This window comes from Podarcis liolepis (assembly GCF_965112155.1).
Source record: "Podarcis liolepis genome assembly, chromosome: 9".
NCBI classification, from domain to species: Eukaryota; Metazoa; Chordata; class Lepidosauria; order Squamata; family Lacertidae; genus Podarcis; species Podarcis liolepis.
In genome coordinates, this window is record NC_139564.1 from 54,752,858 (window position 1) to 54,780,660 (window position 27,803).

General features: G+C 38.2%; 1 protein-coding gene and 1 long non-coding RNA gene across 6 annotated transcripts in view; one reads left to right on the plus strand and one right to left on the minus strand.

Moving 5' to 3' along the window:
* The window catches only part of CEP135 (centrosomal protein 135), a 31,155-nt gene extending 4,287 nt beyond the window's left edge, over positions 1-26,868 (plus strand). For 2 of the 5 annotated variants that reach the window (XM_083459800.1, XM_083459801.1), the window contains exons 4-26: positions 347-514; positions 1,767-1,908; positions 2,477-2,561; positions 4,458-4,586; positions 5,055-5,270; positions 6,621-6,686; positions 7,344-7,494; positions 8,504-8,697; positions 10,553-10,696; positions 11,347-11,490; positions 12,799-12,864; positions 13,590-13,741; positions 14,377-14,492; positions 16,220-16,374; positions 17,457-17,512; positions 18,293-18,461; positions 19,248-19,358; positions 21,179-21,364; positions 21,713-21,922; positions 23,085-23,287; positions 24,337-24,441; positions 25,013-25,150; positions 25,512-26,868. In XM_083459800.1, coding sequence (XP_083315926.1) covers positions 347-514; positions 1,767-1,908; positions 2,477-2,561; positions 4,458-4,586; positions 5,055-5,270; positions 6,621-6,686; positions 7,344-7,494; positions 8,504-8,697; positions 10,553-10,696; positions 11,347-11,490; positions 12,799-12,864; positions 13,590-13,741; positions 14,377-14,492; positions 16,220-16,374; positions 17,457-17,512; positions 18,293-18,461; positions 19,248-19,358; positions 21,179-21,364; positions 21,713-21,922; positions 23,085-23,287; positions 24,337-24,441; positions 25,013-25,150; positions 25,512-25,533 — 3,128 coding nt within the window. In that variant the 3' untranslated portion in view covers positions 25,534-26,868. The remainder of the gene's footprint in view (positions 1-346; positions 515-1,766; positions 1,909-2,476; positions 2,562-4,457; positions 4,587-5,054; positions 5,271-6,620; positions 6,687-7,343; positions 7,495-8,503; positions 8,698-10,552; positions 10,697-11,346; positions 11,491-12,798; positions 12,865-13,589; positions 13,742-14,376; positions 14,493-16,219; positions 16,375-17,456; positions 17,513-18,292; positions 18,462-19,247; positions 19,359-21,178; positions 21,365-21,712; positions 21,923-23,084; positions 23,288-24,336; positions 24,442-25,012; positions 25,151-25,511) is intronic. The other 3 variants (XM_083459799.1, XM_083459797.1, XM_083459798.1) reach the window with 3 other exon arrangements.
* LOC310686426 lies at positions 7,506-17,183 on the minus strand. The gene is made up of 4 exons (XR_014515893.1): positions 16,804-17,183; positions 16,469-16,515; positions 10,853-11,022; positions 7,506-8,523 (listed from the first exon to the last, which is right to left on the minus strand). It is a non-coding gene; the product is annotated as an uncharacterized lncRNA (long non-coding RNA).
* Positions 26,869-27,803: the final 935 nt, after the last annotated feature.

Genomic DNA, 27,803 nt, shown 5'->3' on the forward strand with positions numbered 1-27,803 from the left:
CGGGTCATCTAGTCCAACCCCCTGCAATGCAGGAATACCATGAATATCTCTACTTGTTAGGGTTTTAGTCTTGCTTTAAATGGATCTGTTGTTTTTGTAGTTTTAATTGTTTTTAATTATCTCATGTGTAAATCACCTTGAGATGATTGTTTAGGAAGTGGTTGTTGTCATCATGTTTTTAAAAGAGACAAGCAACTAAAAACACGTTCAGGCAAACTGAGACTTGCAGCACATGTGCGTATTAGCACCTGGAGATAGAAGAAAAAATATTGAGCTGTTTCTTATTCGTAGTATGCAGGTAGAATAAAAAGGAAGAATACTGTTGAATTTTTTTTCTTCCTTAAAGGTTTGAAAACTACACTGAGGAAAGTTGAACATGAGAATGCAGATATGAAATTTTTGAATAACCAGTATATACATAAAATTAGATTGTTAGAGAAAGAGAACAAAGCCAAGACTGACAAGATCCAGCAACTCCAAGAAAAAAATCTGCAAGCAGTGGTTCAGACACCAGGTACACTATCAGATTATGTGCTCATCATGCTACCTCTTCTCTTACTAGGCTGCACTTTTGCACCCTGTTTTGGTACTTTAGTACATTTGGTTTTAGTGGGACTTTAGCAAATGTCAATATGGGGAAAAAATTCACCACAAGCCATGGATGCAGATTCTGCACTAATAATTGCTGCAGAACCTCAGTTATCAAACTCCCTTTAGAGAGGTTTGGTTTTCTCCCCCTATTTTAAGCTTTAGATGAGCTGCTATAACTTTATTTCACTGAGAATTTTCTGCAGATTAAATAACTGTCTCCTTGTTTTCATGATGATTTGTTTTTTCATTATTTTGCTTCATTTTATTAAACTGATTTTAATAATTTTGACTTTGCATTGTATTTATTTTGTTAACAGATTAAAACCACTATTTTATTTTATAAAGTAAATCAAGGCATACTTTCTAGAAAAATAAATAGACATTACTTACTTTCTTTGCGATAGAAGTCAGTTTCACGTATCTATCCTTTCCCTAATTAAAATTGTTGGGGAAGCCCACAAGGTGATGGCCAATGTGACCAATGGCCACTGGTGCCTACAAGAAATTGCCATATTACAACACATGTTGTGGATAAAACATAATCTCTCAGAGCTCTATGAGCATTTAGTAAAGATTTGCCTCTGTGCTCTCAGGCTGAGATATTACTGTCTTTATTCTTAGGGCATTATATGCAAAATCTAGACTTTTACTTTTATAGCCACACTAAAAGTGTTGGATGGAGACTCACAGCCCAATCACAAGCATGTTTATTCAGTACCACTGAGTACAATGGGGTTTAGGATACATACATAGGAATTATAGAATTTACTTGATTTTAGGCAATAATCCTAACCCCACTTACTGTTAGTTATATGCATTTACTGTTGAATTAGATGTCTGAGCAGTCATGGTTATGATTGCACTGTTATTTCCCATTGAAATCAATGAAGGACTGATTTACACTATTTTACACTTGCAAACACAGTAATATAATGAAATTGATGCATGCTCTTAGTCTTTGAGAGCTTTAATGTGGCTTTATGTCTATATAGCATGTAGATTTCATTTAAGCTTCATTTAATGAACATTTTGTTAAATGTATTCTTTGCCACTCATATAATTAGCTACTGCTTAAAAGTATTATTCCAGTAACAAAGGAATTTCTTTGGTTCTTCAATATAAAGAAGAACTCTTGGGGCTGTTTAATTCTTAGTAATATGCATTTATCTTTGTAGGTGGTAGGAAAAGAAATATTCCGTTTAGGCGTCAGCGTATGCAGATAGACCAGCCAGTCCCTCCCTCAGGAATCGGTGCTTATCCAATTCCTCAGCCAGATGACCCATATATTGCAGATCTTCTTCAAGTGGCTGACAACAGGTGATTAATGGTCTTTTAAAATCTTGACATACTAGTAATGCCATCCTGACATTTCCCTCCAGTCTTCCATGAATGAGAATTAGTCTCTAACCCTTCCCCTCCCACTTCTGTGGGAGAAAATGTTTGGGAAGAATTACTTAGTTCTTTAATCGCCGTTTATGTTTCCGATTGTCAAAATGACAAGAAATCAAAAGTTACTATGGCATTCATTATACATTTTTAAAAACCAGAACAGTTTATGTATTGCACTTTGGCCTTCCTTTGGACATCTTCACTGTGATCATAAAACAAGGGATTAGCAATGTTAAGTTTCAATGTTTTAACAACGTAAGGTTAAAAAGTTCAGTATATTTTTCTTAGTACTATGCCTATTTGAGGGGGGTATTAATGTAAAACACGTTGTATTAATTACTTTTACTTTTGCTGCTTCTAAATGTATGCAATCTATTGAATGACTTGAGATTTTGAGTGACTGTAGAACAGGTAATAATGAGAGTTGTCTGCGGAAAATATTTTATTAATGTAGAATTCCTGAATGAAACTCAAATTCAGATAAAATATATTTCAGAATTCATGAACTGCAGTTAGAAGTGTCGGACTTGCAAGAAAAGCTAGAGATAGCGGAACGTGAGGTGAAAAATTACAGCAAACAGGTAAACTAATATTTTAAGGGTTGTGTGTTTTGCTTCTTAACTTTTCAGTATAGTCTACAGTTTCTCTTTGCTGAAGAAGGGATCTGAAGATCAGCATTTCCCCCAGGAACTGTCAGCATTTTGTTAATGTTCTGGTTAAAAGCCAGTAGTGGCTTGCTTTGGCATAGCTACTGCCGTATTCATTCTACTGACAGAGTGGGGAATGTAGCTCAGTGGTACAGCTCATGCTTTGCATGCAGAGCATCTCGGACTCAATCTGCAATCCCTGTCTGAAATGCTAGAGAGCTGCAGTCAGTGTAAACTATACTGAGCTAGATGGGTCAGGATTCTGACTCTGTATACGGGTGGTTTCAGTTGGGGTCCCTATATCGCAAAGAGATTGGTCCAATTTTTCTGTTAATAGTTTTGGCACATTAGCTTTCACCAAACTCCTATTTTTTCCTGTCCTGGCTATTCACTGGTATTATATTATTATTATATTATATTATATTATATTATATTATTATATTAATTATATTATCATATCATATCCGTCTATCCCAGTGGGTAGAGCTTGACAGAATTTATACAGAGGAGTTTTTATCCTTCTCAGTTGTTCCTCCCTTCCCTTCCATTGCCTTTTTCTGTTCTGGGCATGCACACAATATTTTTGTAACTATGTGCATGTATTCCTTTAATAAAACAAAACAAAACAAAACAAAACAGGAAACATAGGAGAGAAAATGTTACTAGCCCAAGTTACCATTTTTGACAAAATACAAAATTGAGGCATGTGCTTTCTTTACAGATGGGATGAGGGAGAAACTGGGCAGTATCGATTTGCATTTAATTTTAGTTTTTTTAAAAAAAATCAATACTGAGGACTTGCACAAAAGTGCCTGATGTATTTACTATGATAACAGTTTCTGAGTTAATACCCTACTTGTACTGTGTAGATATCTCGAGAGAACAACTCCTCCTAACTGGCTAGTCGAAATTTGGACACTCCTCCAGAATAAGACAGTTGGTGGAAACTGTCACACTTGTATCAAGTGAGGAGCAAACAGAAGTAGGTGTGTGGTATTAGAAACCACCCACCAAAATGTGTGACAAATCATCTACAAGAAAATGTGATAGCGAGCATCCACACCAGGAGTGACCGCACATGTACAATGGGTTATCTGAGAATTTTTGTGGTACAGTCAAACCTCAGCTGCCCAACCCCCCTGTTTTGGAACGTTTTGGCTCCTGAATGCCAAAAACTGAGAAGTAAATGCTCCGGTTTTCAAACATTTTTCGGAAGCCGAACGTCCAACACGGCTTCCACTTGATTACAGGAAGCTCCTTCAACCAATCAGAAGCCGCACCCTGGTTGTCGAACATTTTGGAAGCTGAATGGGTTTCCGGAATGGATTACGTTCAACAACCGAGGTTTGCCTGTAAAAGGAAATCCCAGTTAATTGTGGGGGAATCCTAGCTGGCATTTTGGTGATTACAATGATAAAATGTTGTGCATGAGCATCACCAGTTCCACAACAAACCCCAAGGCAGTTTCCTAAGAAGAGATTCCTATTAATATGCAGTTTCCTTTCCAAAGAAACTTATTCTTAATCTCATTGCACTTTACCTCTGTTGTGTTGGCATGTGTGGCTTTGATGAACTTGACAGGCCCCTAGAACACTTGAGGAGGACTCTTCCTGCATGCTATCACAGCCTCTCTGGTAACACATTCACAAATGGTCCATACATCAGACTGGTATCGAGGATAATTTCTGGTATGATGAGTGTTTTCATTGGAAATTATCGCAACCCTAGAACAGTCCCATATCCTTATGTATTAAGTGGAGAAGTTCTGGCCAGGCATTTACAGCAGCAACACTCAATCATTTTAAAAGAATAATGATTTTGTCTCCAAAGGTTGAGCTGCGAGACAGTGAGATTGAGCGTTTAGGCCTGGCACTGGATGGCGGTCGCTCTCATGATGTCATATCTTTGGAAGCCAGAAGCAGAAGTAATGAAAAAATTATTGCTCACTTAAATTTACAGGTAACATGTTTGAGCCTCTTTCACTTAGAAACCTTTGTAAGATTCCTCAGCTCCCGATAAAGCTTTAGTGAAGTGCTGCAACTCCAAAACCACCTGAATTGACTCCATAACTGTGATCAGAGATGTCACGTCCCATTTTACTGGCTGTATCCTACACCTACTCATAAGTTAGTTTATTCCTTTTGTGGTCATTGTGTTCCAGCCGATTAACTTAGCAATGATAATATGGCTGAAAATTTTTGGAGGCTGTTTCCTCCAAATGTTTGGGAACCAAATTCATGACTTGGCTATTCAGCTAATTAAAATATCCACAGATCTCAAACGTTTCTTACGTTCTAAGAACATAAAGTACTACAGCTAATAATGGAAAGTTATTTGAGAACTAATTGCTATCTTTTGTTTGCCTGTAGTTGTGCTTCTACTGTTTTATTAACTTGAAACATTTTGTATGTTGTGGATGTGTTTCAGATTGAATTTCTGCAGCAAACAAACAAAGAGCTTGAAATGCGCATACAAGATCTTCTGGACAGTAAGCAAAATGTCACTAGTGAAGTGGCTCATTTAAGCAATAAAAACGAAGAACTGTGCCAAGAATTGAGTGAAATAGATCAGTTGGCACAACAGTTGGAAAGGCACAAAGAAATTGTGCTTGAGACTGCAGATAAAGAAATTGGACAGGCTAAGGTAAGGGAATTTTGTAACTTGGTAGAACATCAAGAAAATGTCTCAACTCCCAATGAAAGGTTTCAGGAGTTGCATCTGCTTTTAAAAGTGCACGCATTTGCCCTTGTATTTTAAATTTCATAAAGTGTAGTGCAGAAGAGGATTTGCAGACCAGCAACATCTGGAGAGCCATAACTTCCATATCCTTGCTTTAATGTATGGATTTTGATATTTTGTTGTATTTGCAATGCTTGTAACAGGCCCCTGTGTACATTATAATGGAGTGAGGTCTGTTTTGTAGTTGGCCAAGGAACTGTAGAACTGAGTAACCATATCCTATAAGAAGGATTAGTTTAACCTCCAAAAGGGCCTTTGGGATGTCAGATGAGCGTTTTGGTATTTTCTTTCCTACTAAGGACAGCTGTTACACTGTGGACATGCTGCACATTTGCTAGAGAACTTCTCTTTAGTCTGCTGGGTTCCCTTATTCTGCAGAAGGGATCTGGAGACCTTTCTGTAGATTTGCTCACATAGATCTTTTCCTAGTCATTTGATATCCCTGTAGCCACCAGACACCTCCGATGTCATTCAACTGCTCCCCAGTTCCATTAAATTTTCTGCTGCACTCCAGGTCCCTTTGTCCCATAGAGGCCTCAAAATATGTGCTATTTACAGTAATTTCTGGGTTTCTCTGCTCCTTGTATTCCCATCTGACAAGTAAATAGAATTTTTATTATTATTATTATTATTATTAATAATAATTATTATTATTTATATATATACCACCCTATACCCGCAGATGATGGTAGTTCAACTGCAAAGTTTTTTTGCTACAGTTTATAGGAATAATACAAATAGCATTTATATAACATTTTCAAGCATTTGATGCATTTAGCATGTATTGTTTTGTTGTAAACCATACAGCAGCCATGTAAGTTAGGTCAGATTCTCCTATATTACAGATAGAGCCTGAGGCTGAAAGGGAGTAGCTTGCTTGAGGCCATCTACACTACAGAGCTCAGATGTAGACTAGATTTCAATTTACTAACTTTGTAGCTTGGCCTTGTATGTACTCTGCTACATTAGCTCATTGATGATGCACATAAATCTACATAACATTTTGCAGACAGTTTTGTACATCCCTGCTCTTTTTCTGTAAATTATGTGAATGAAAGTTATAGATATAATAGATATTAGATACCATGTGGACTTACTTGATATATTTTATGTTTAAACAGAAACATGACCTTAAAAATATGAAAAGAATTTTTTTTTTTACTTCTGTGTAAAAGAAGTGCATCTGTGTAATATGGTGGCATATTTATAAAGACCCTTCACGTTTATAAACATTTTATCATTTATGATTTATAGGAAGAGATTAAAAAAACATACAGTGAAATCCAAGATCGTGAAGAGACAATAGCGAAGCTTAAATCAGTAAGTAACAATTTTAAAGTGGAATAAGTTTATTTAACTCAATGCATTTTTAATACTTTGATATTTAGGCTGAATATAATGTGTGTGCTAAAGACATCTGTTTAACAAAACAAGAAAGGAAAGCATTAGTAGCAGCAGTATTTTGATAGCTGTGCTGCTTTTCTACTTCTTGACAAACAGCTGATAATGCACAAGTTCTCGAGAAGAAAAGAGAAAATAAGTGATATCCTTTATTGGACATGTTTTGGTAGAACAGTATTCTTGTTTTCAGATTAGATTAAACTCTGCTGCAAACAGAACAAAAAACTAACTACTGTGTCTTGAAAGCCACACTTATATTAAAGAGAGTTTGCACAATCCAGTCAGTTAAGCATGTTAAGTCACATGATTTCAACAGGAAACAAGTAGATTTTGAGAAAGCAATTCTCTGCTTTTCCCAAACCTGGAATTTTAAAAGTACATTGTTTGCACTTTCCCATTACTGGAGACATTCTTTCATTATGCCACATTTTGCTATTACAACTTGTCTGGAAGATGACTAGAATTTAGATTTAAGCATCATGTATAAGTAGAAATACCTATGTCAATGAAATATTGTTTTACAAACTCTATATTTACTGTACTATCCTATTTTGAAAATGTGTAATTTGACTTTAGGAGTTATCTACATATCGGCGAGAAAAAGACAGGCTGACCGAAGAACTCTATGGAAAAACTGATGAAAAACAAAATCTTGAAGTGTTGTTAAACCAGGTTCAACTAGAGAACCATAGACTGGCCAAAAAACTTGAAAACCTTGAAATAATAGGTATGTGTTTTAAGAGATCTGGTGGATCATGTTGTCAGATTCTTGTACCTAAGACAATCCACAGCATAGTACCTGCACCTACCAAGCATCTACCAAGATGTTCCCTGGGTCACCGACAGCTCACTACTTGGGAGTTGCTCAGACCCCTATCCACCCCATTGCTGCCATAGCAACAATGTGGTCCAATTGGAAGTCTTCCTGCAGACTCCAACCGAACAGGGGGGAAAAACAGGCAGGGCAAAAGCTGGGATATCCACAAGTGATGTCGTGGAAGGCAATGTGCCTTATGGAGTACTCTTTTCTATTGTTCTGAAGTTTTGCTTTTCTTTGGGATTTTACTTTTGCCTCTGCTCCCTTTTACTTTTGCTGTTCGTTTGTTCCCTCTCAGCCTTATCCTCGGTGGGGGGCTCTGATGGTGATGAAGGAAGTAGCAGTGCGGGGAAGGGGCCTAGAGGAACGGAGTGACAAAGTTAGGGGTGGGGAGAGGTAGGAAACAGTTTGCCTTCTGTGAAATGGGTGTCTTGTGCTAGGCTCACCACCACTGCAGCCATTCTTTTGTAGTGCCTATGAGAATTGTTCAGAAAGTTTGGGGACCACTGTGATAGCTTGTATTCAAATGCTGGGGGAAATACACTGAAGATAGCAGAACTTTTAACATATACAACTTACTTCGCTGGTGAGTTACCTACACATTTTTTGAACCAGAATTTGCCTGGTGAGCCCAATTTTTCTTTTCCTTTCTTCATCATATAGGGTAAAACCTGTATTATCCACTCTTAAAAGATTGGACTTAAAAGATCGGACTGCCTCTTAAGATAGTAATTTTTAAAATGCATTCTTCCTCCTTTAGTCCATATTTTCTTGAGGATGGATGAATGCAGTTCTGTCTGACTTTGCTCCTTCTAGCATCTTCATTGTATATCTTCAACCATGTGCTGGTTTTCTTTAAATTGACCACCTCTGGTATATGCTAACTTCATTCATGCTTGTTGGTTATTTTCTTGTGCAGATCGGGAGCTTGTTGTAGAACTAGAGAAAATGAGATTAGAAGGCGGTATAGCACTTGGGGACAAATCACCTTCTCGTCTGGATGCATTTGTAAAAACTATAGAAGAAGACAGGGACTACTATAAGCGTGAGCTAGAGTGTCTCCAAAAGATAATTAAACAAAGATCTAGCCCATTACGCAAGTCACCAGAAAAGGTAATAATTTTTTTGTTAAATACATTATAATGCCTAGTAACCTTTTTCATATGGTGCCCCAGTTTACAACTGCCGTACTACTCAGATGTGACTGCCAGTAGTAAGGAGGAGGCATTTCTCAAGTAGTAAGACTGGCTGACTGAATTCATACTGTTTTAGTAAGGGAAAACAATGTTTTCCAATAGAAGTGCAAGGTTTAATACTTGTATGCCAGTGGATTTGCTGCAGACCCCAGCAGCTTTTCAAAATATTTGTAAAACTTTTTAGCAAACCTGAACCACTTCATATTCAATGTATTCTTCAGACACCATGGGGTCCCTTAACTGTTTGTGTTTCATTTCCCCCCTTGACTCCTGTTTTTCAATTTTTTAAAAAAGTTTGCATTACAAAGCTATCTGTCTAGTTTACCAATGTGAATGGAAAAGAGAAACTGTCGAACACCTTCATTAACTGGGATCCATTCTATTCCCAGAAAATTCTCAGAATATGGTATAGAAAATTGCATATTTGAAATGCTGTTTTTCCCCTGTTTAGACCACTTCAGAAGTCCTGGAATAGGGACGCGGGTGGCGCTGTGGGTTAAACCACAGAGCCTAGGACTTGCCAATCAGAAGGTTGGCGGTTCGAATCCCCGCGACGGGGTGAGCTCCCGTTGCTTGGTCCCAGCTCCTGCCAACCTAGCAGTTCGAAAGCACATCACAGTGCAAGTAGATAAATAGGTACCGCTCCAGCGGGAAGGTAAACGGCGTTTCCATGCGCTGCTGTGGTTCGCCAGAAGCGGCTTAGTCATGCTGGCCACATGACCCGGAAGCTGTACGCCGGCTCCCTTGGCCAATAAAGCGAGATGAGCGCCGCAACCCCAGAGTTGGTCACGACTGGACCTAATGGTCAGGGGTCCCTTTACCTTTACCTTACCCTGCTTTGTAATAATTTCCCCCCTCTACATTCACCTGTTTGCAAAAACAAAGCAAATAGCTCCCAAACATTGCAAAGTGTTTCTGTGCAGTTGGACTTCAGGAATGAACTTTGCCATCAGGTGTAAATCCAGCTTGGAGCATGTTTATACTTATAGTGCAAATTTGTGACAATGCTTTCTGATTTGCCTTCTTGAAAGTCCCTATTAGGCCACTGGGGATATATCTTATATTATTTACTATGAGTGCAATATTTCACCTAAGCATTTTGTTTGCTTGTTTTTGTTTTACTTTCTCTTCTGCTGTATCTTTCATGGCTTCCAGATAGCCCAATGAAGAATTTAAGTAAACATTGTATCTCAGTAGATTTGGTGCTTGAGCTGTGTTTTTGAAACGTAGTGTCAATACAGTGTATTTTTATGTTAAACAAGTTATTTTTAAATCAAATCAATTTTACTTCCTGCTGGGTCTTTAAAGGTATCTGTTGGGCTTTAATAGCAATTTGATATTGTCCAAAAATTGGAGCGTTAGGGTTAAATATGAGGCAGTACAGTATGATGATATTACTATTCATATTTACTCAGAAGTGCATTCCACTTAATTCAGTAAGATTCTTTTCCTTAATTAAACATGCATAGGACTACAGCCTAAAATGCATATGTTCCTCATGCCCAGGGCTCACATAGACCCACTCTTATAAGGCTAAGCTGTTTATGAAGCCTGGAATGATTGTCTGAACTCAGCCATAGTTTGAGGTATAATCCTGTCATCAGACATATCTGTCTTAATTACTTCAGTATAATTTAAGTAATTTAACACAGGATTTCAGCGCTGATTATTTACATCAGTATCACCTGTCAGTAACAGTACAGTATCTGTGCCAGGTAACTAGTAATATAGTTTTTAATGTGTAATTTTCCTCCCCCCCCTTTTTTTTACAGAATGGTGATCTAAGATTGGTCACCCGAGAAAGAGATGAGCTACAGTCTATGCTAGAAAGATTTGAAAAGCACATGATAGAAATTCAATCTAATGTCAAACTCTTAACTGCAGAAAGAGACAAACTAAGCATTCTTTATGAACGGGTAAGTCCAAATTAATAGGTGGGGCCACTGACATAACATGTATAATGGAGCCGAGATTTGCAGGAGCAAGAAGGAAGCAACATATAATCATATAAATACTCTTCAAAAGAGAATTAGACAAAATCATGGTGGATAAGGCTATTAGTGGCTACTAACCAGGATGGCTAGGTTCTGCCTCCATAGTCAGAGGCAGTAGGCTTCTGAATACGTCTTGGAAACTGCAGGAGGGGAGAGTGCTTTTGTCCTCAGGTCCTGCTTGCAGGTTTCCCACATGCATCTGGTTCACCGCTGTGAGAATAGGATGCAGCAATTGCTTCAGAGCCAGGCTTAGACATGGAAGTAACAGAAAGAGGAATGAATGCAGATTAAAGGACAGGTAATAGATTTATGCTGTTGAGACAATGTCTTAACCTGCACCAGATGCATAGCTATCATTGAACTGGGTAAGAATGGCCTCTGGTTGGGCAGGTGGCATGGTACAAGTCAGTGCTGGGCCAAATTCCTCATATACTTGGCAGCGTTTTATTTGTTCTCCATCTTTTTTCTTTCACCCACCATCTTTCCTCCATGCACGATCTGATAGCTTGCATATATATATTCATTTTATTGATACACTTAAAAAACGTTTATTTATTTATTTTCTTTTTAAGTCTCAAGATGAGTTAAACCGTCTACGGAGAGAAACAAAAACTTCTTTTATGACACAAAGTTACGCAGAAGAGGAGCGGAACATTGCAATGTCCGATTTCAGAAGAGTGGTGGCAGAGAAAGAAGGACTAAGAGAGAAGTTAAAGGTCATCATTTTACAAATAATGCTTTTTTGTAATGTTTCGAGCTTGCGATAACTTTGTGCTACTTTGTTACCTCACAAAAGTCGCTACTCCCCATGGATGGTGCAATTAAGCAGGGCAGTCAATTCACTGATTTCAGCCAAAGCCATTCAAAAATTTCTAAGGCACATTTTTATCTTGTGAACTGCCTTGGGATCTTGTGATAAAGGGTGGTATATACATCTTAATAATAATAATAATAATAATAATAATAATAATAATAATAATAATAATAATTTAGAGCGTCAGGTTTTTTTGGGGGGGAACCATGCTACAGATGAAGTCAATAAGCTGCTATCTTGCACATAATACTTCTAGTGTTCTGGACCCATATATATATAGTGTTCTGGACCCATATATGCAGTGCTTTTTTCTGGGGGGATGCAGGGGTACGCATACCCCTAAACATTTTGTGAATCTTTGTACTTTTGTCCATTTACTGTATTTATTTCTCCCAACTTGAACTATAAAATGGTGATTTTCTTGAGTCAAAATGAGAGTACCCCTAAACATTTTTAAAGGGGGAAAAAAGCGCTGCTTCTATTGTTGTTAATATTAACATTGCGTGAGTATCCATGTGAGCTGCTATGGAACCAGCAGCAGAGTCATCAGGAGCAGAGGAGAGGCTTCAACAACTGACACCCAGACTCTGCTCCCCAGGAATTCTTTATCAGTTGAACCTGCAGGAAACAAATGGAGGCAGGGCAGAGCCAGTCAAAAGCAGCAGCAGCTTGAAAGTGATGTCCTGCCCCCCCCCCCCTTTGGGAGAAAAGAGCCCCCTTGTCTCCAATGACACACAGAATGATGCATAGAGTGGAGCAGAGATTAGAGATGCCTAGATGCAGTTTGAGGCTGCTTGGGAAACATCCAGCAGAGGAGGAGCTTTAGAGGAGGTTGAAGGTGGGGACATTCAGTCCTGGCAGCTGCTCTATAGGGGCAGGACTTGCTGGGAAGTGTTGCTGAGTTGTATACCATTTCTTTGAAAAAGGAGTTAACTTCTCTGATAAACTCTGCTTCTTGCTTGCTGGCATGATTTTTGACTCCAGTCCTGACATAAACCCATGTGCCCTGCCTTCTGTGTCTGTTCTTCCTGCCTCACCTTTTCACATAGCACATATATTAGCCAAGTTCAGTGTTCTAAAGGCATAGAGAGTAGGTGCAGTTTTCTTTATGTCTCCTAATTCCCATGCTCCCTAGACGATCAGATGCTCAAAGGTTAATCAGTTAATTAAACAATGCCCTCTGATGAGTTGTTTTTCTTTGTTTCATAAGGTCCATCAGGATGAAAAATCAAAGTTAGAACAGGAAATATCAGACTTGGAAAACACTGTTCACAGAGTAAGTGATTTAAATACTTGCTGGCATCAGAATTTATTAATGCGTAGTGATGGAATGTCATTGTTTGTGTGTTGACTATTCAAATTATGATTGAGACTATGGCTTTTCTCCGTTTACTTCTCACAATCATTTGCAAGACTAGGTTTGCAATAGACATCGTGTAAACTTTTAGCAATTCTTTTTCATATTCCTGATGGCAGCTCCATTATTGTGAGCTTTACTGCCGGTACATTGCGCCTTAACAACTAAAAGATTTTGGTGGAGTTCACTAATGAGGGGGTGCTTATCAAATTTGCAGATGGCACCAAACTGGGAGGGGTAGTTTATACCTCAGAAGATTGAATCAGGATTCAAGATTACCTTAACAGATTGGAGAACTGGGCCAAAACTAAAAAACTAAAACAGTTTACCTTAGAGGGTGATGGACTCTCTTTCATTAGAGGTTTTTAATCAGAGGTTGGATGGCCACATTGTCAGGGATCTTTTAGCTGTGATTTCTGCGCTGGAGGGGGTTGGACTAGGTTACCCTTGCGGTCCCTTCCAACACTATGATTCTAAGGAGCTTAAGATTACAGCTGTAGTTTTGCAGTTTTTATTGAATTTGAGTGAACTGGTCTTTATTAGGATTTTGCTTAGCTTTTTAAATACTTAATTTTTTTTCTCAAGAAAAATGCTGCTCTTAGCAGATTCAGAAAATAATATTTGTGTGTTGTTTTCTGCTGCAGTTGGAGACTGAACACCTTGATCAAGTAACTACTATTTCATTGTTAAAAAACAAAATAGTCTGCTTAGAAGATGAATCAAATATTAAGTCTCATCAGCTGTCTCAGTTGTCTGAAGATGCTTCACAATTTAAAACAGAAATAAACTCCCTTCAGTAAGTTCAGCCATTTATTTAGTATCTTATTGGTGCCTTGCTCAAATCTATTAATTTATGTCATTTTACAGGAAATATTTGCATCAATTGTCAGACCTTAAATAGAGATGCAGGCTCCATAATTGCCTGAAAGTCATATTGGAAGATGTGTTCCTTAATTCAAAATAATATGTGGACATTCCAGTTGCTTAGTAATGGTGGAAAGGAACACTGAATATGCTTGAAGACAATTTAGTATTACTTAACACATCCTAGGGTTCAGTCCAGTTATTTCATTAAGCAAGAGGCTTCGGCTGTGCTTTGGTTCAAATTAAGCCACAAATTGTATCAGTGCCCCAATTTCAGGAGATAAAAGATTGGATTCCTTAAAAGTATAATGTTCAGTGTCTCTGCATTTCTAGCTGATATATCCTGATGCATGGTTTTAGTTTTCTGAGGCTATTTTTTAAAAGCTTTAAAAGGTACAGCTACTAATTGCTGTTTTTGTAAGCTCATTCGAAAGTGTCGTTCCCTTTGCTGCATAATTCTGTGCTTTGCAGTGTTTTCAGGTTGTGCTTATCATATTCTAACTTATTTACATTTAAAAACCTGCACCTGTTTTCCCCCTCCCTCCAAAATGGATATCAATTCTGCAGACTACTAAATGAACAGATACAAAAGTCTTTGGATGAAGTGCAGCATCAGTTGGCTCTTAAAGATGATGAACTTCATTTGGCTCAAGAAGAAATTTTATTGCTTGAAGAAAAAACAGGTGAATGCTGTTTTATTTCTTAGAGTGAAAAATTTATGGCTTAACTACTTAATCTGAAAAGTCAAGAGATTGAGACTAGTTTAACTCTTGGCACAGAACATTGGCGGCATCTGCCTTTCCTCTTCTCAAGCGGTCAACAACTGTCAAATGTAGGATTGAATTTGGTCCCCCATTATTGCTTCCCACTTTTCTAGTGTTGAATTGCTAACAGGGATTAGAGCAGAAGCAGCAAACCTATTTGAACCACTGGGCCAAGTCTTTATCTCCCCACATCCCACAGGCTAACTTTGACAGGTGGATGTGAATGCCAGCCTGTCAGTCATCTGACATCAGGTGACTTCTTTGCCAATGCCTTCCCCACAGAGAACATATGGAAGAAGCAGCACTCAGCTAATGAGCAGAGATTCAATCCTGCTCTCTGCAGGGGTCTGAATGGGATTTACCCCTATGGGGAATTGGCAGGTGCTGCAGAACCCTGCCTATTAGCTGCTGTCACCCAGTGATGTCACTTTATTGACAGGTGGACATGGTTTGGGGGAAATGGCCTCATAGGCCCAATTGCACACCCTGGTATGCCAACAATGGCCCATGAACTAGAGATTCCTCACCCCTAAATTTAGAAGTAGGGAAAGAAACATGGGCGTGAAAGAAGGGGTCCTCTTGTGCTTTTCCCATCCTTCTCAGCCATTCCTCATTTGGCAATGAAGAAACAGAGGGAGGAGAATGTGAGAAGGAGCTGAGAAAGATCTTGAGAGGGGAACCAGAGGACTGCAAGAAAGAACGTTTCCCTGTTATTTCTTGTTCATGCAAATACCTCCCATGCTGTTTTTCATAACTCAGAGGCTGGTGAAGGACATTGTGGAGAAGTCCACTTATTGCATATACCCTCTGGCAGGGTTCTAGTTTTTCAAAGCCATCAAAGAGCAAGGGACTAGCTTTAAAAGACCTTTGTTGGCAGGTGTTTGTAGTGGGGTGAATTTGCCCAGCATTCTTCCTTCACTTCCATTGACAATAACTTAGCAGTAAAGATTTGCCCATCATTAAAGTCTAGAACAAGGTGCCACAAACAGAGCAAAAAAGTACCTCATACATAAATGTAAGTTGTCTGATGATATTTGCCAAGTTGTGGATTTCCACTTGCACAGCCAAACTCTGCCTTACACCCACCCACAAAATACTACGTCAGGTGATCCCTAACTCTCCAGAACAGATATTGTTGGGTGAGGGGGGTCAGAGATACGGCGGCAGGTGGAAGGAGAAGTTCCATTACATGAGTGAATGTCTGCTCACACAACATTAGCTGTCATCTTTAAGCTCTATATCAATAGATCCCTAAACTTTTTGCCCCATGGACTGCTTGAAAATTGCTAGGAGTCTTTGCTAACTGCTTAATTATTTTTCTGCCTTTTGTATCAATTGTAATGTGCTGTTCTAGATTCCGTATAGTTTTTTCAATGCATTTTATTGCTGCTTTTATTTCTCATAAATTAAATTTTATTGTTTTCCATAGATTCCTATTGTAGTACAATAAAATACAAAATAAGATATAAAAGAAGCAATTAAAATACAATTGAAATAAATGTGACTTTTCATTGCAATGAACATACTGTTTCCCACCTTCAACCACAAATCCACAGACATGCTGAAGCCCCCCTGAATGTAGTCTGCAGACCACATTTTGGGAGCCCCTGCTCTTCATAATTCAAACAGTATTTATTTATTTGCAGGTAAATTCAGTAATAAGCACCATGCACAGGATGAGACCATCAGTGTGCTCAGAAGTACAATTAATGTCTTGGCTAAGGAAAAAGACAGCCTCCAGGAAAGTATAGATGAAAAGACAGAAAGAGTTGCTTATCTAGATGACAATTTAGCCAATAAGGTATGTACACGGGGCATGAAATAGACACATCAGGGGGACACATGGGCTGGAGTTGGGAGGAGGGGGCCTATTGTACTACTATTGTACTTCTTACCTGACTTTTGATCCAGGTCAGGACTTGTGAGTCTTGAATGGTGCATACTGATAAAAGACAACAAAAGAATTATGAACTGAAGAAAATTAGTAACTGTCAATAGCTTCCTTAAAACATAATAAAAAATCAAACTGTACATTAAAGATTAAAAAAAATGAGTATGGGGAAAAATTGTTTATAGTCTTAAGTTTCAGCAGTCACCAAAAACAGCAGCCCTATAAGTACTTCTGAAGAGATCACAATCTAATGCATACAAAGAAGCTTGAATTAATAGATGAGTATTTAGTAATAAAAATTATAAAATGAAACTGCTGCCGAGATCCTTTCAGCTTTACCTTCTCCGCGTATTTCTTTCCTCCCTTCTCCCCCAGCTTTCTGACTGCTGGCATGAAGCAGTAGGAGCAGAAATGCTGACACATGCCCCATCTGCTCCCTTGCTGCTTTCATTTTAGGCAAGAGAGAGTAGGGGAAAGGAAAAGCACTTTGAAGTAAATGTGAAAAGGGGAGGGGTGGTGCAACAGTTTTTCCACCTCTGCTCTCCAGTTTCTCTGTGCCTTACTGTCAGAATCATGTGCTGTCAGCATTGTGAAAAGAAACTATGAACTTAGGATGGTTACAAGAGGCCACATTTTTTCCTGGGAAGGTATGTGGTATATCAGTAACCTCACACTTTCAGTCCCTTCAGGCCATAAGTAGTGATGGCCAAAAGAAAAATGGAATCCAAAGGAAAATAAATAAATAAATAAATAAATGCAAATGAATATTGAATATCATTGGCCATTAGTAAGCTGAAGGTACCCAATTTTTTTAGCTTCAACTACTCTTAAATATTAAACTACAAGAGACTGCTAGTGAATGACTGGTAACAGTACTGTATTATGCTGTATATTTGTTACATCTGTATTTCACTTGTTGATCATACCTATTAGTGCGTTTGATGTGAATTACGTAAAACCAATAATCTTTGCCATCATGTTTCTTTCCATAGGAAAAAACTATCCTCAATTTGCGACAAACTCTTACTCAGTTAGAGTCGTCCTTAGAGTAAGTAATAGTAATGAAAATTATTACTTTTGATTCTGAAATTTCATCTTATAGCAATCAAAGTATTTAATAAGCTAATATACTTATAATTGAACCTTTGCACGTGAAGAAGATGGTTCCTCTGAAGAAGGCTAAAATATGGCCATTTGGGGGAGGGGGGAAACCTAAGGCAATTACAATTATCCGAATTCGGCACTTACAGATGTACTTTAAGGTGGAATTCTGTGCACCTTACATAAGAATCGGTGGAGGGCTGTTTTTTTGCTCAGGAGCATGCCAAAATATTTCCAAGGAGGAAAATGTAATGTTCCCTGATCTTTTCCACAGCCAACCAATGATAATAATTGATGGTGCCTTGCCAATACTCAAATGCTACAAAGGAATTCAGTATAGCAACTGAGTATTTGCAGGGTAAGCAGAAGAACAGCAAACTAATATTATGCAAAGCAAACTGCAGTTTGAACATCTGGGCCAAGTCTTGACTTATTAGATGGTTAAAACAAACTATAACTTGGTGGTACAAATTATTATTATTATGTGGCCCATGTTACCAATCATAGTGCTGTGCCACAATTTCAGACATAATGCTTGGCGATCAAGTTGCTACTAAAGAAACTGCAAAGATGGAATTGTACAATAATGTTATCATTACTATCTAACGCAAAGTTAAAAACACTTGAGATGATTCATCTTAGTTACTGGAATGTAGTTGTTACGTAGATTTATATAATGCAAAAAGATAAATTCTGTTTAAGGTTTTCCAAATCCCCCATTTGCTAGCCAATTAAAGGATGCCTTAAGCGGTAAAGACCGAGAACTAGCCAGCGTCCGTCGCCAGATCGAGGCAGCACATTCTGAGCTTGGTGAAGTCAGCAGGGTGAAAGAAATGGCCTTGAAAGAGAACAGAAGATTACAGGATGATCTATCCACAATGGCCAGAGAAAATCAGGTACAATAGTTCATAATAATACATATCACAATTGCTTTAAATAATGTTTGGGTACCTGAAATTACATTTTATGTGATTTGTAGCTCTTGGATAATTTTAACTGGTGTGTTTATTAAGAGTGGCAGCATTACATTCAATCTATATTTTTTTTACTTTAGGGGGTGCTGATTTAAACGTGACACTAGATATGTATAAAACAGTTATAGATTATGTGCAACCAACCAACATCATATTTAAACTAGATCACTGGTGCATACACCTGGAGGATTAACATGATGTAGACATCTGTATACTAATGCCATGTATGTAGGAACTGCCCCAAACCTTGCTTAAATGTGATGCTATCCACTTGGAATGCCATCTGTCCAGATTTTCTACCCTGGAACTGTATTTCTTTACATGTTTTTTTCGGATTACATTTAGCCGTAAAAAGTGTAAGATTTTAAAATAGCCATCAAGTGATTGTTCAAACAACATTAAGTTAGAATCTAGCCATTATTGGGGAAGTTCTCCCTTTAGGGTAGTTAATTTTTGTCTGGGCTTTTTTCATTTCAGACTGCAGATGGGGGAACTTGCATGATAGAATGCGCCTTTATTTAAATTCAAAACATAGAAAACTAGTGTTTCCCTGATCTCTTATGTATAGGGAATTTCTTTTCTATGCAGAAGTACATATACACCTGAAGCCTGAAGCCTGGTACAGCTCAGGCACAGGGTTACCAAATGAGAGCTAGCCTTCTTTTATTTGCATGTAATATTATTTGTAATGGTTTATCATCTAAATAGGCAATCTCATCTGAACTGGAAGCAGCATTACGTGATAAAGAAGAAATGAAAATTAGAGTTCATAATTACATAACAGAAGTCTCCAGGTTTGAAAGTTTAATGGCCTCAAAGGTGAGGAAGTGCATTTGGAAGTTCCCATGAATATTTTATTAATCAGGTGTATCATGTTTTAAAAGTTAAGATCAGGCATGGCCTAGCATCAACCCACAAGCGGAGTGCTGCAGAGGTGGAGACAGCTGGAAACTATTAAAACTAAACGTGCAATAAACATTCAGCTTATACATTCCAAAAGTGACAATTTGGCTTCAGGTACAGATTTCGATATTAATACTGTTTGATATAGCCTAACAGTTGTACTGCCAGCACAATGCCTGCATTCAAACATAATGCTAAACTAGGGGTCTCTAATCTTTTTGGGCCCATCAGCACACTTGCAAACCAGAGCAACTGTTGTGGAAACCACACACACATACACACCAACCAAGCACTCACTGCAACCTCTTTTATTGGCTACAACAGAAGTTGCAACCCGGGTAGAGCTTTTGCATTTAGAAGCTGCATCTCAAGACCTGACTAGGCAGGCAATACAGCAGGATATTAGGTTTTGTAGCCAGGGACTTCCTGCTTTTTTTCAGCAGCTGACATGCACACTACAGCCGAACCTCTACTTACCACCGCCTCTTCTTACTGTCGTTCCAAGCCGCGACCACGGCAAACCCGGAAGTAACTGGCGGGTTTGCCGCTGTTCATGCACATGCACAGAAGCGGGCAATCACCGCCCGCGCACAACAGCGCCTCTCCCAGCGACCCGTTTCAACCTCTGGACGGACCTCCAGAATGGATTATGGTCGCAAATAGAGGTTCCACTGTACTGAGTATTGGAGCCCTAGCTTTCAAGCCCCGTGCAAAGGGCTGGAGTCATGCCCACTCTCAGGTTGTTAAATTGAAGCCAGTAACAGACTGCATGTATTCAGTGTGATTGCAATTAACATAGTCCATGAAAAGCCTATCGTGTAACGTAGCACAGCATTGTTTTTAAAATTCTGTTTGTGAAAGGTACTTAAAATGATTTAAAAATCAAAATCTTATTCAGAATATCTCAAACTTACAGATTCCTACTGCATGCAATTTGTTACTTGTAACAAATTATTATTATTATTATTATTATTATTATTATTATTATTATTATTATTATTACCCTGCCCATTTGGCTATGTTTCCACCACCACTCTGGGTGGCTCCCAACAGAATATTAATAATAATTTAAAAAGCAATAAAACATCCATCCTTAAAAACTTCCTTAAACAGCAAAGACAAAGGATATATCCCAGAGACCTCTGAGCAACATGAGTTCTTCTGAAAGGGAATCTTTCTGTATCTCACATTTTGAATCAGCAGATAGCTTTTTATGTTCAGTTAGAGTGAGAAAGAGTTTGGGGTTTCTGTGTGTTCTGCTTTAAAGATCTATTTACACCAAACTTCCAAAATGCTTTAAAAACTTATACACATGCTGGAGCTACAGGTTTTATGTGTGCATACATTTGGATCATAGCAAAAGACCATTCCCGCCCCCCTTAGTCCTTGAAAATTTATACAACAGACAAAGCATAAAATATGACACCCTTCTTATGTGTAATCATCAGAATTTGTATCAACTTGTAAAAGCAACATCCGCTTTAAATGCTTTGAGGTTCTAACTCAAGGACTCAGCCTCACTGTACACAAAGATGAGGATGTAAAAAAATATGATTTATTTAAGAGGAAGGAGAGAAGTAGGAGTTGGGGTGCAAGTAAAATATGGAGAAGAGCACAAGTTCAGGTTCAAACTCTTCTACCATGCGTAGTGAAGCAATGTGATGATTTCTTGTGGGTAAAAAGCATTTGATACAGTGATTCATTGCTCAATGGTATATATTTCTGCTTTGAACTAGGAAAGAGAAAACAAGGAGCTGTTGGAAAAGTTCCAGATGCTCTATAGCCAAGCTGAAAGCTGGGAAGTAAAGGCCCATCAAGCTGAGGGGCAAAGCAGCTCTGTACGACTGGAACTCCTTTCTGTTGATACTGAGAGACGGCATCTTAGAGAGAGAGCGGAACTACTGGAAAAAGAAATTCAGGAGGTAATTACTGACACTAGCTGAACTTTATTACCTAGTCCCTTTTCCTAATGTGCTTTCTTAATCATACACCTTTGCATTAATTGGAGATTTCTGCAGAGGACAAGGTGTGTTAATTAATAATTCGTTTCAGCTCATGGGAACACTAATTTCAGAGCTATTTCTGTTCTCGCATGTTAGGGCTTATAAATGATTAGAAGTGTATTTTGGAGGGGGGGAAACAAGTTGGTGGGGGTTGTTTTCTTTATATTAACTCAAAATCAAGAGAGCTTGAATTTTGGTTAGCGTGCGGTGAGACGGACTGTCGCATGCCTGCATGTAATAATAGAGTTGCATTTGTCTTTCACTTAGCATATCATTGCCCACCAAGCTTATGAATCACAGATCTCTTCAATGGCAAAAAGTATGGCCAAACTAGAGGAGAGTCTCAAACGTGAAAAAGAAGAAAAGTCTTCCATCTCTGTTGATGTGGTTTCTGTTAGAGATCTGTGTGCCAAACTGGAGTCCAGCAAAGAAAGTCTCTCACGTCAGTTAACATCCAAATCTATGGAGTTTGAGAGGGTAAGAAGAAGAACTTCGCTCTTAGCACAACACATCTAAATAAGTTCAATACAGTCATACCTCGGGTTGAAGTAGCTTCGGGAAGAATATTTTTGAGTTGCGCTCCACGGTGACCCGGAAGTAACGGAGCATGTTACTTCCGGGTTTCGCCACATGCGCAGACGCTCAAAATGATGTCACGCACATGTGCAGAAGCAGCGAAACACGACCCACACAGACGCGCAGTTGCGTGTTACGTTCGCTTCAGGATGTGAGCGGGGCTCCAGAACGGATCCCATTCGCATCCAGAGGTACCACTGGTCAAATGTGACACTAAAATGTAAACCCAAGGATTTGAACCCTAAGATCGTTCACTTGAGAAAGTGCAAGTAAGGCAAGTTTCCCCTCCACTCCCCTGCAGCAAGCTGTGGCCCCTGAAATCCCTTTGCAGAGAGTGGAGGAAGAGCTCTTGAGCAATGGGCATGGGAGGCTACTATGGGGAGGAGGAAGTGGGAAACATTCCACGAACTTCCATGTGTTCACTTAGCTCAGATCCAAGACCAAATGAGCAATTACGCCTTCCCCTGCAGTGCCCTACATCATATCCCACAGTGTTTAGGAGGACCTGCCAACATTTCACAGAGGCAAGGACACGAGTCTTCTTTTATGTGAACTTCCTCAAATTAAGAAATATTGCCTTGAATCTTAAGATAAGTTAAAAGTGAAAGATGGACCAGTTGTAGTGTTTAATCAGAGTAAATTCAATCCCGCTTCAAACCATGGTGATGCATTCTGGTTTATACTTAGCCATGGTTAAATATTCAGATACTGGCTGCATTACTGGTTAAGGTGTCTTCCCATTAAGCAAGATCTGAAGCAAAGAACAAGTCTTGGCTACATATTTCAATTAAGGGTTTGGACAGCATGTTAAGCCAAACCTTAGCTTAGCCCAAAGAGGAACAAAGCAGGTGTAATGGGGAGCCAACACTTTTGTTTGGTCTTGGTAAGCTGTAATTTGATTTAATGTGACATGCAAACAAGGCCACTACTACCTGAACCTGTTGAAGGAACATAAAGTTAAGCATCTGCATAGAATTTGCCTATATGAAAGGATGCCTATGAATAAGACCTTTAATATTTAACCTGAAACTCTTAATTAGAATGAATTATTTTTATGTTCTAGGTAATATCAGAATGTGAAGATGCAAGAGCAGAAACAGAACTGTTAAAAAAACAATTGTCCAGTGAGCGGCTTACAATACAGAACTTGGAAACACTCTTGTCTACCAGCAGAGACAAAGATTTTCAGAATCATTTGATAACCCATGAGAAAGATTCAGAAATACAGCTACTTAAGGACAAGTTAACACTCTCGGAGAGTAAATTGTATGTTTGTAAAGTTCAGAACTATTCTTACAACATTTTAAAGCTACTGTTTATAACTTCATGCAAAGATATCTGGCCTCATGAGAAACCTAGCTGTATATATAAAAAACCATTTTCACCTGATAAAATCCTAAATTTCTAGCACCATTCTGCACAAACTATATAACTTAGTTGCTGGAAACTATGCAGATGGAATAATTAAGTCTTAATTATTTTTGTCTCAGCCCTCGGTCCTCCAAGACTTGCGCCCAAAGATAATGGCATTTACTTGGAATTAAGGGTAGCATCATATGTTCTTTTAACAGTGATTTTGTAGTACTGTCTCACTGCACATCCATTCATAGGGTCAGATGTTGACTTCAGCCATGGTGAATTAAAGGAACTAGTGAAACTCTTTTAGAGACTGATTCATGCGAACATGAGTGCTAAATTCCCTCTAGATCAGGAGTGTCCAACAGGTCGATCACGGGGTGTCCCTGGAACCCCAATACCCCCCAAAAAAGTTCAACAACTTTGGCTCATCCTCCCACAACAAACGCTCAACAACTTTGATGGGTTTGCTCTCACTGTCAGTTTTTTTATGGTGGGAGTAAATCACAGTCTCTTGGAAGTTGGACACTCCTGCTCTAGATGTTTGGGGTACTCAGTGCAGTCCCATGTAGCCCTGGGTTTCTGATTCACATCCTGATTCCTCACACTTGAAATCTCAAAAGATATGGAAGGAATTAGCAGCATGAGCAAATGTTGTGAGCTGGTCTTAAGTTCCATATTGAGCTGACTCAGCCTCCAAGCATAATACTTTAACTGGACTGACCTTGATAGGAATCTTCCCCAATAATAGTTACAAACTTGCAGTTGAGAAATATCTTCATTGTGTGTGTTTGCATTTGTGTGTACACATTTGTATGTCTGCATATATGGGGGTTTTTTTGTTTTTGTTTCTTGCTCCTTGTTTATCTGCCTTGTTGCCACTATTTTTAAAGTTCCTATAAGATGCCATCTGTAACTGTGCAATTGTTAAGAACTTTCTTTGTTTGCAATATTTTTAGAACGAGCGTTAATAGGGAAGTTTCAATAACTCGAAATAAACTTGCACAGCTGCAGGCTGATTATGATATTGTGAAAAGGCAGCTGACAACAGAACGATTTGAAAGGTAAGTGAATTTGCTTTATAAAAGTGCCCAGTGTCACAAATCCTATGTTTTTAAGAGAAGAAATATAAAAGTACTATGTATACTATTCTGCAGAAAATATTTAATATTACAGCTGACTAAAAATCTGATTACAGAATTATGAGTGGAATCCAATAAGTTCTCCTAATGCTGTTTTTCCAACACAAGTATACTTTTAAAAGACAACTGAAGGTGGCCCTGTTTTTAACGTTTGATGCTGTATTGTTTTTAATATTCAGTTGGAAGCCGCCCAGAGTGACTGGGGAAACCCAGCCAGATGGGTGGGGTAGAAATAAATTATTATTATTATTATTATTATTATTATTATTATTATTATTATTATTATTATTTTATCCACTAATGGAGGAAGCAGGAAGGAAGCAGGAGAAATCTCTAGAGCAATTTTTTGGGAGTGCTAGAAGCTGCAGGGGAAGGGAGAATAAGCAAAAATCTTCCCTTCGTTAATTGACACATTCCACTGGATCAAAAGGCTCTCTGTATCGCTCCAAAATGCATGGAGATACGCTTACAATTTCTTATTTTTACTTAACAGGGAGCGTGCCATTCAAGAGATGCGTCGACATGGTCTCTCTACCACTTCGCTACGTGCCTCATCCCCACTTAGTTCAACTTTTAAAACTTCACATTCTCCAGAAAGAACAGCTACAGTGGTAACAGAACAAGCAGACAAGTATGCCATTGAATAGATTGGGTGTTTACTTTTTTGACATGTTATTAGTTTTCATAATATGAAACGTAAAATGTCAGAACAGGTCTGCAGTTAGCATTTTTCCAAGAGTAAGTTACAGATTGACAACAATAAACCTTTGCTCTGTGGCCCCTCCATGTGAGTGTAATGGGGGGGGGAGCTTTTGGGTAGCAAGGGTAACTAAAATTATACCAGTGCATATTATTAATAGTTTTTATTATAGTGCAGTCTGACTTGAAGTACTGAGAAACAGATTCCGCAGAAAATAATATTAGATTATCGGGTCTTAAGCGGACAGTATAGTGCCAATGTAATATAATAACTGTAATCTTTTCCTTCTCAGAGGTGTGGGCTTCAAGGATTAATCAGTTACTTTAAAAGAAGAACAGTAATAGAAGTTTTAACATGTTTGGACTCGTTGTCAACACTGACATGAACTCTACCTCCTAAACATTGTTAAATCATTTAAAACCTTGAGAAAAATGAGTGTTTATAATGTGTGATCAACCCTTGGAACATTCTTTTACCACACAATATTTCTTAAATATGTAGGTGAGCTTTGTCTTTAGGTTACGACCAAAGTGTGTGAATGTAAATTTCATTTTCAAATGCAAGCTGTTTACTACAAAACCAAGTGAAGGCAGCTGGTCATGAAGAGCCTTTTAGGCTACCATTTATTTGCTCTTTTGTTTACACCCCACTAATTTTATATAACCTGTAAGTCTTAAATAATGTTCAATTTAACCTAGCATTGTCTATAAACTTAACAAAAATAGCAGATCAAGGATTCATATACTTCTTTATCACTCTTCAGAGCTGAGCCTGTATTTTGAAAATCACTTTAATTTTGCTCTTATTAAAAACAATTACAATTGCTTGCATTAAGTTATCATGTTAGTAATAATGCAATATATATGCTTATATTGGATCTGTCAACACTCTTCTTTCTTCTTTTAAAGTTCAGTGATAAAGTTTGAGGAGTTGCCACAGCTGAGCTCCAGCTTTTAATGGCGTAAAATAAGGCAGGTTAGTTTAGAAAAACTATTAGGTAAGTGAAGTAAGACTCTTATTGCAAAAAGACTGATAAACTTGAAGTTATTGTCACAATAATGTTACATTAGCAGGTTCTGGAATATGTTTCTTAACAGTCAACTTTATATATGTTGACTGTGTATCATCTCTGTCCACTAACCTTTTCAGAGCATAGAAGCATACATTAAGCACAGAGCTACCTCTGCCCACAACTCGGTTCATTTTTTCTAGTTTTGTTTCATTTTAAAGAAAAAAATCTTAATTATGGGACCTCCATAATATGCAAAGCTGATCTGTTTGTGTTTCAGTGTGAATAGAATTCTGGATTAAGGGTATATCTGAATTGTCTCTTTCCAGTATATTAATCTTGTTTAACATACTTTTGCTGTAACATATGTACTTAACGGTATAATACACAGTAATAATATGTCTAATGTGAAGGAACTTCAGTTTTCCAAACATAATTGCAGATTGATTTAAAACTTTTCTTCAAAAGCACATATTTTCCAGTTTCCATTATAGAAACTGCTATGAAGAACAGAAAAGGAATATGACATACGACAAAAACGGAAGCCCCAAATCCTGAAGTTGGCTGTGTCTAGGTTGCTTTTAATAAAACTGTGAAAGCATATTGTTTTAATAAATAAAATATATATTAACTGGAATAATAGTCTCAGCAGAAATACTGTGTTAAATTTAAGGATGACCGTATATTGTTTTTAAGGTATTGACAGTTCATTAGTATGGTACGTTTTCATACCTTCACATCATTCACAGTGAAAGTGGTAACAGAGAACACAAATTGTGGACATGTTCTTAATATGCCATGAAATGTGATCTTTTTGAACATTTCCTTTGACTTTTCAAATCAGCATCAGTACTTGATGAAAACTCAGCTGACAAGTGACTTAGGTTCAAAACTACAAAAAAAGAAGACATCCCTTAGGAAGATATTGTAGTTTTTACTATATATATGTGTGTGTATTATAAAACTGAATAAATCATGAATAAGATATTTGACCAGTTCAAATGTAATAGGAAACCATGGTTTCCTGCAAGATGCATAAGCCTATTATGCCTCAGGTTCATGTGTTCCCCTTTAACAAATGAGGTTGGAAGCATGTAACCCAACTTTGGATGTAACTGGTTTTAAAACTCTTTAATTAGTTCAAACAAACTAGACTCAGACTGGATCCCAGAGTTTAAAGAAACCTCATCATAACCATGAAAATGGAGAGAGGTGAGGGAAAACACATGAGCCCCGGTGTTCGACATGGCTGCTGCATGTTTCCTGTTGCATTTGAAATGGGACGTTGTGAATTTCGCTGCTGAAAAACAGCTTTTTATTCTATATACCGTATTTTTTGCTCTATAAGACTCACTTTTTCCCTCCTAAAAAGTAAGGGGGAAATGTGTGTGCGTCTTATGGAGCGAATGCAGGCTGCGCAGCTATCCCAGAAGCCAGAACAGCAAGAGGGATTGCTGATTTCACTGCACAGTGATCCCTCTTGCTGTTCTGGCTTCTGAGATTCAGAATATTGTTTTTCTTGTTTTCCTCCTCCAAAAACTAGGTGCGTCTTGTGGTCCGGTGCGTCTTATAGAG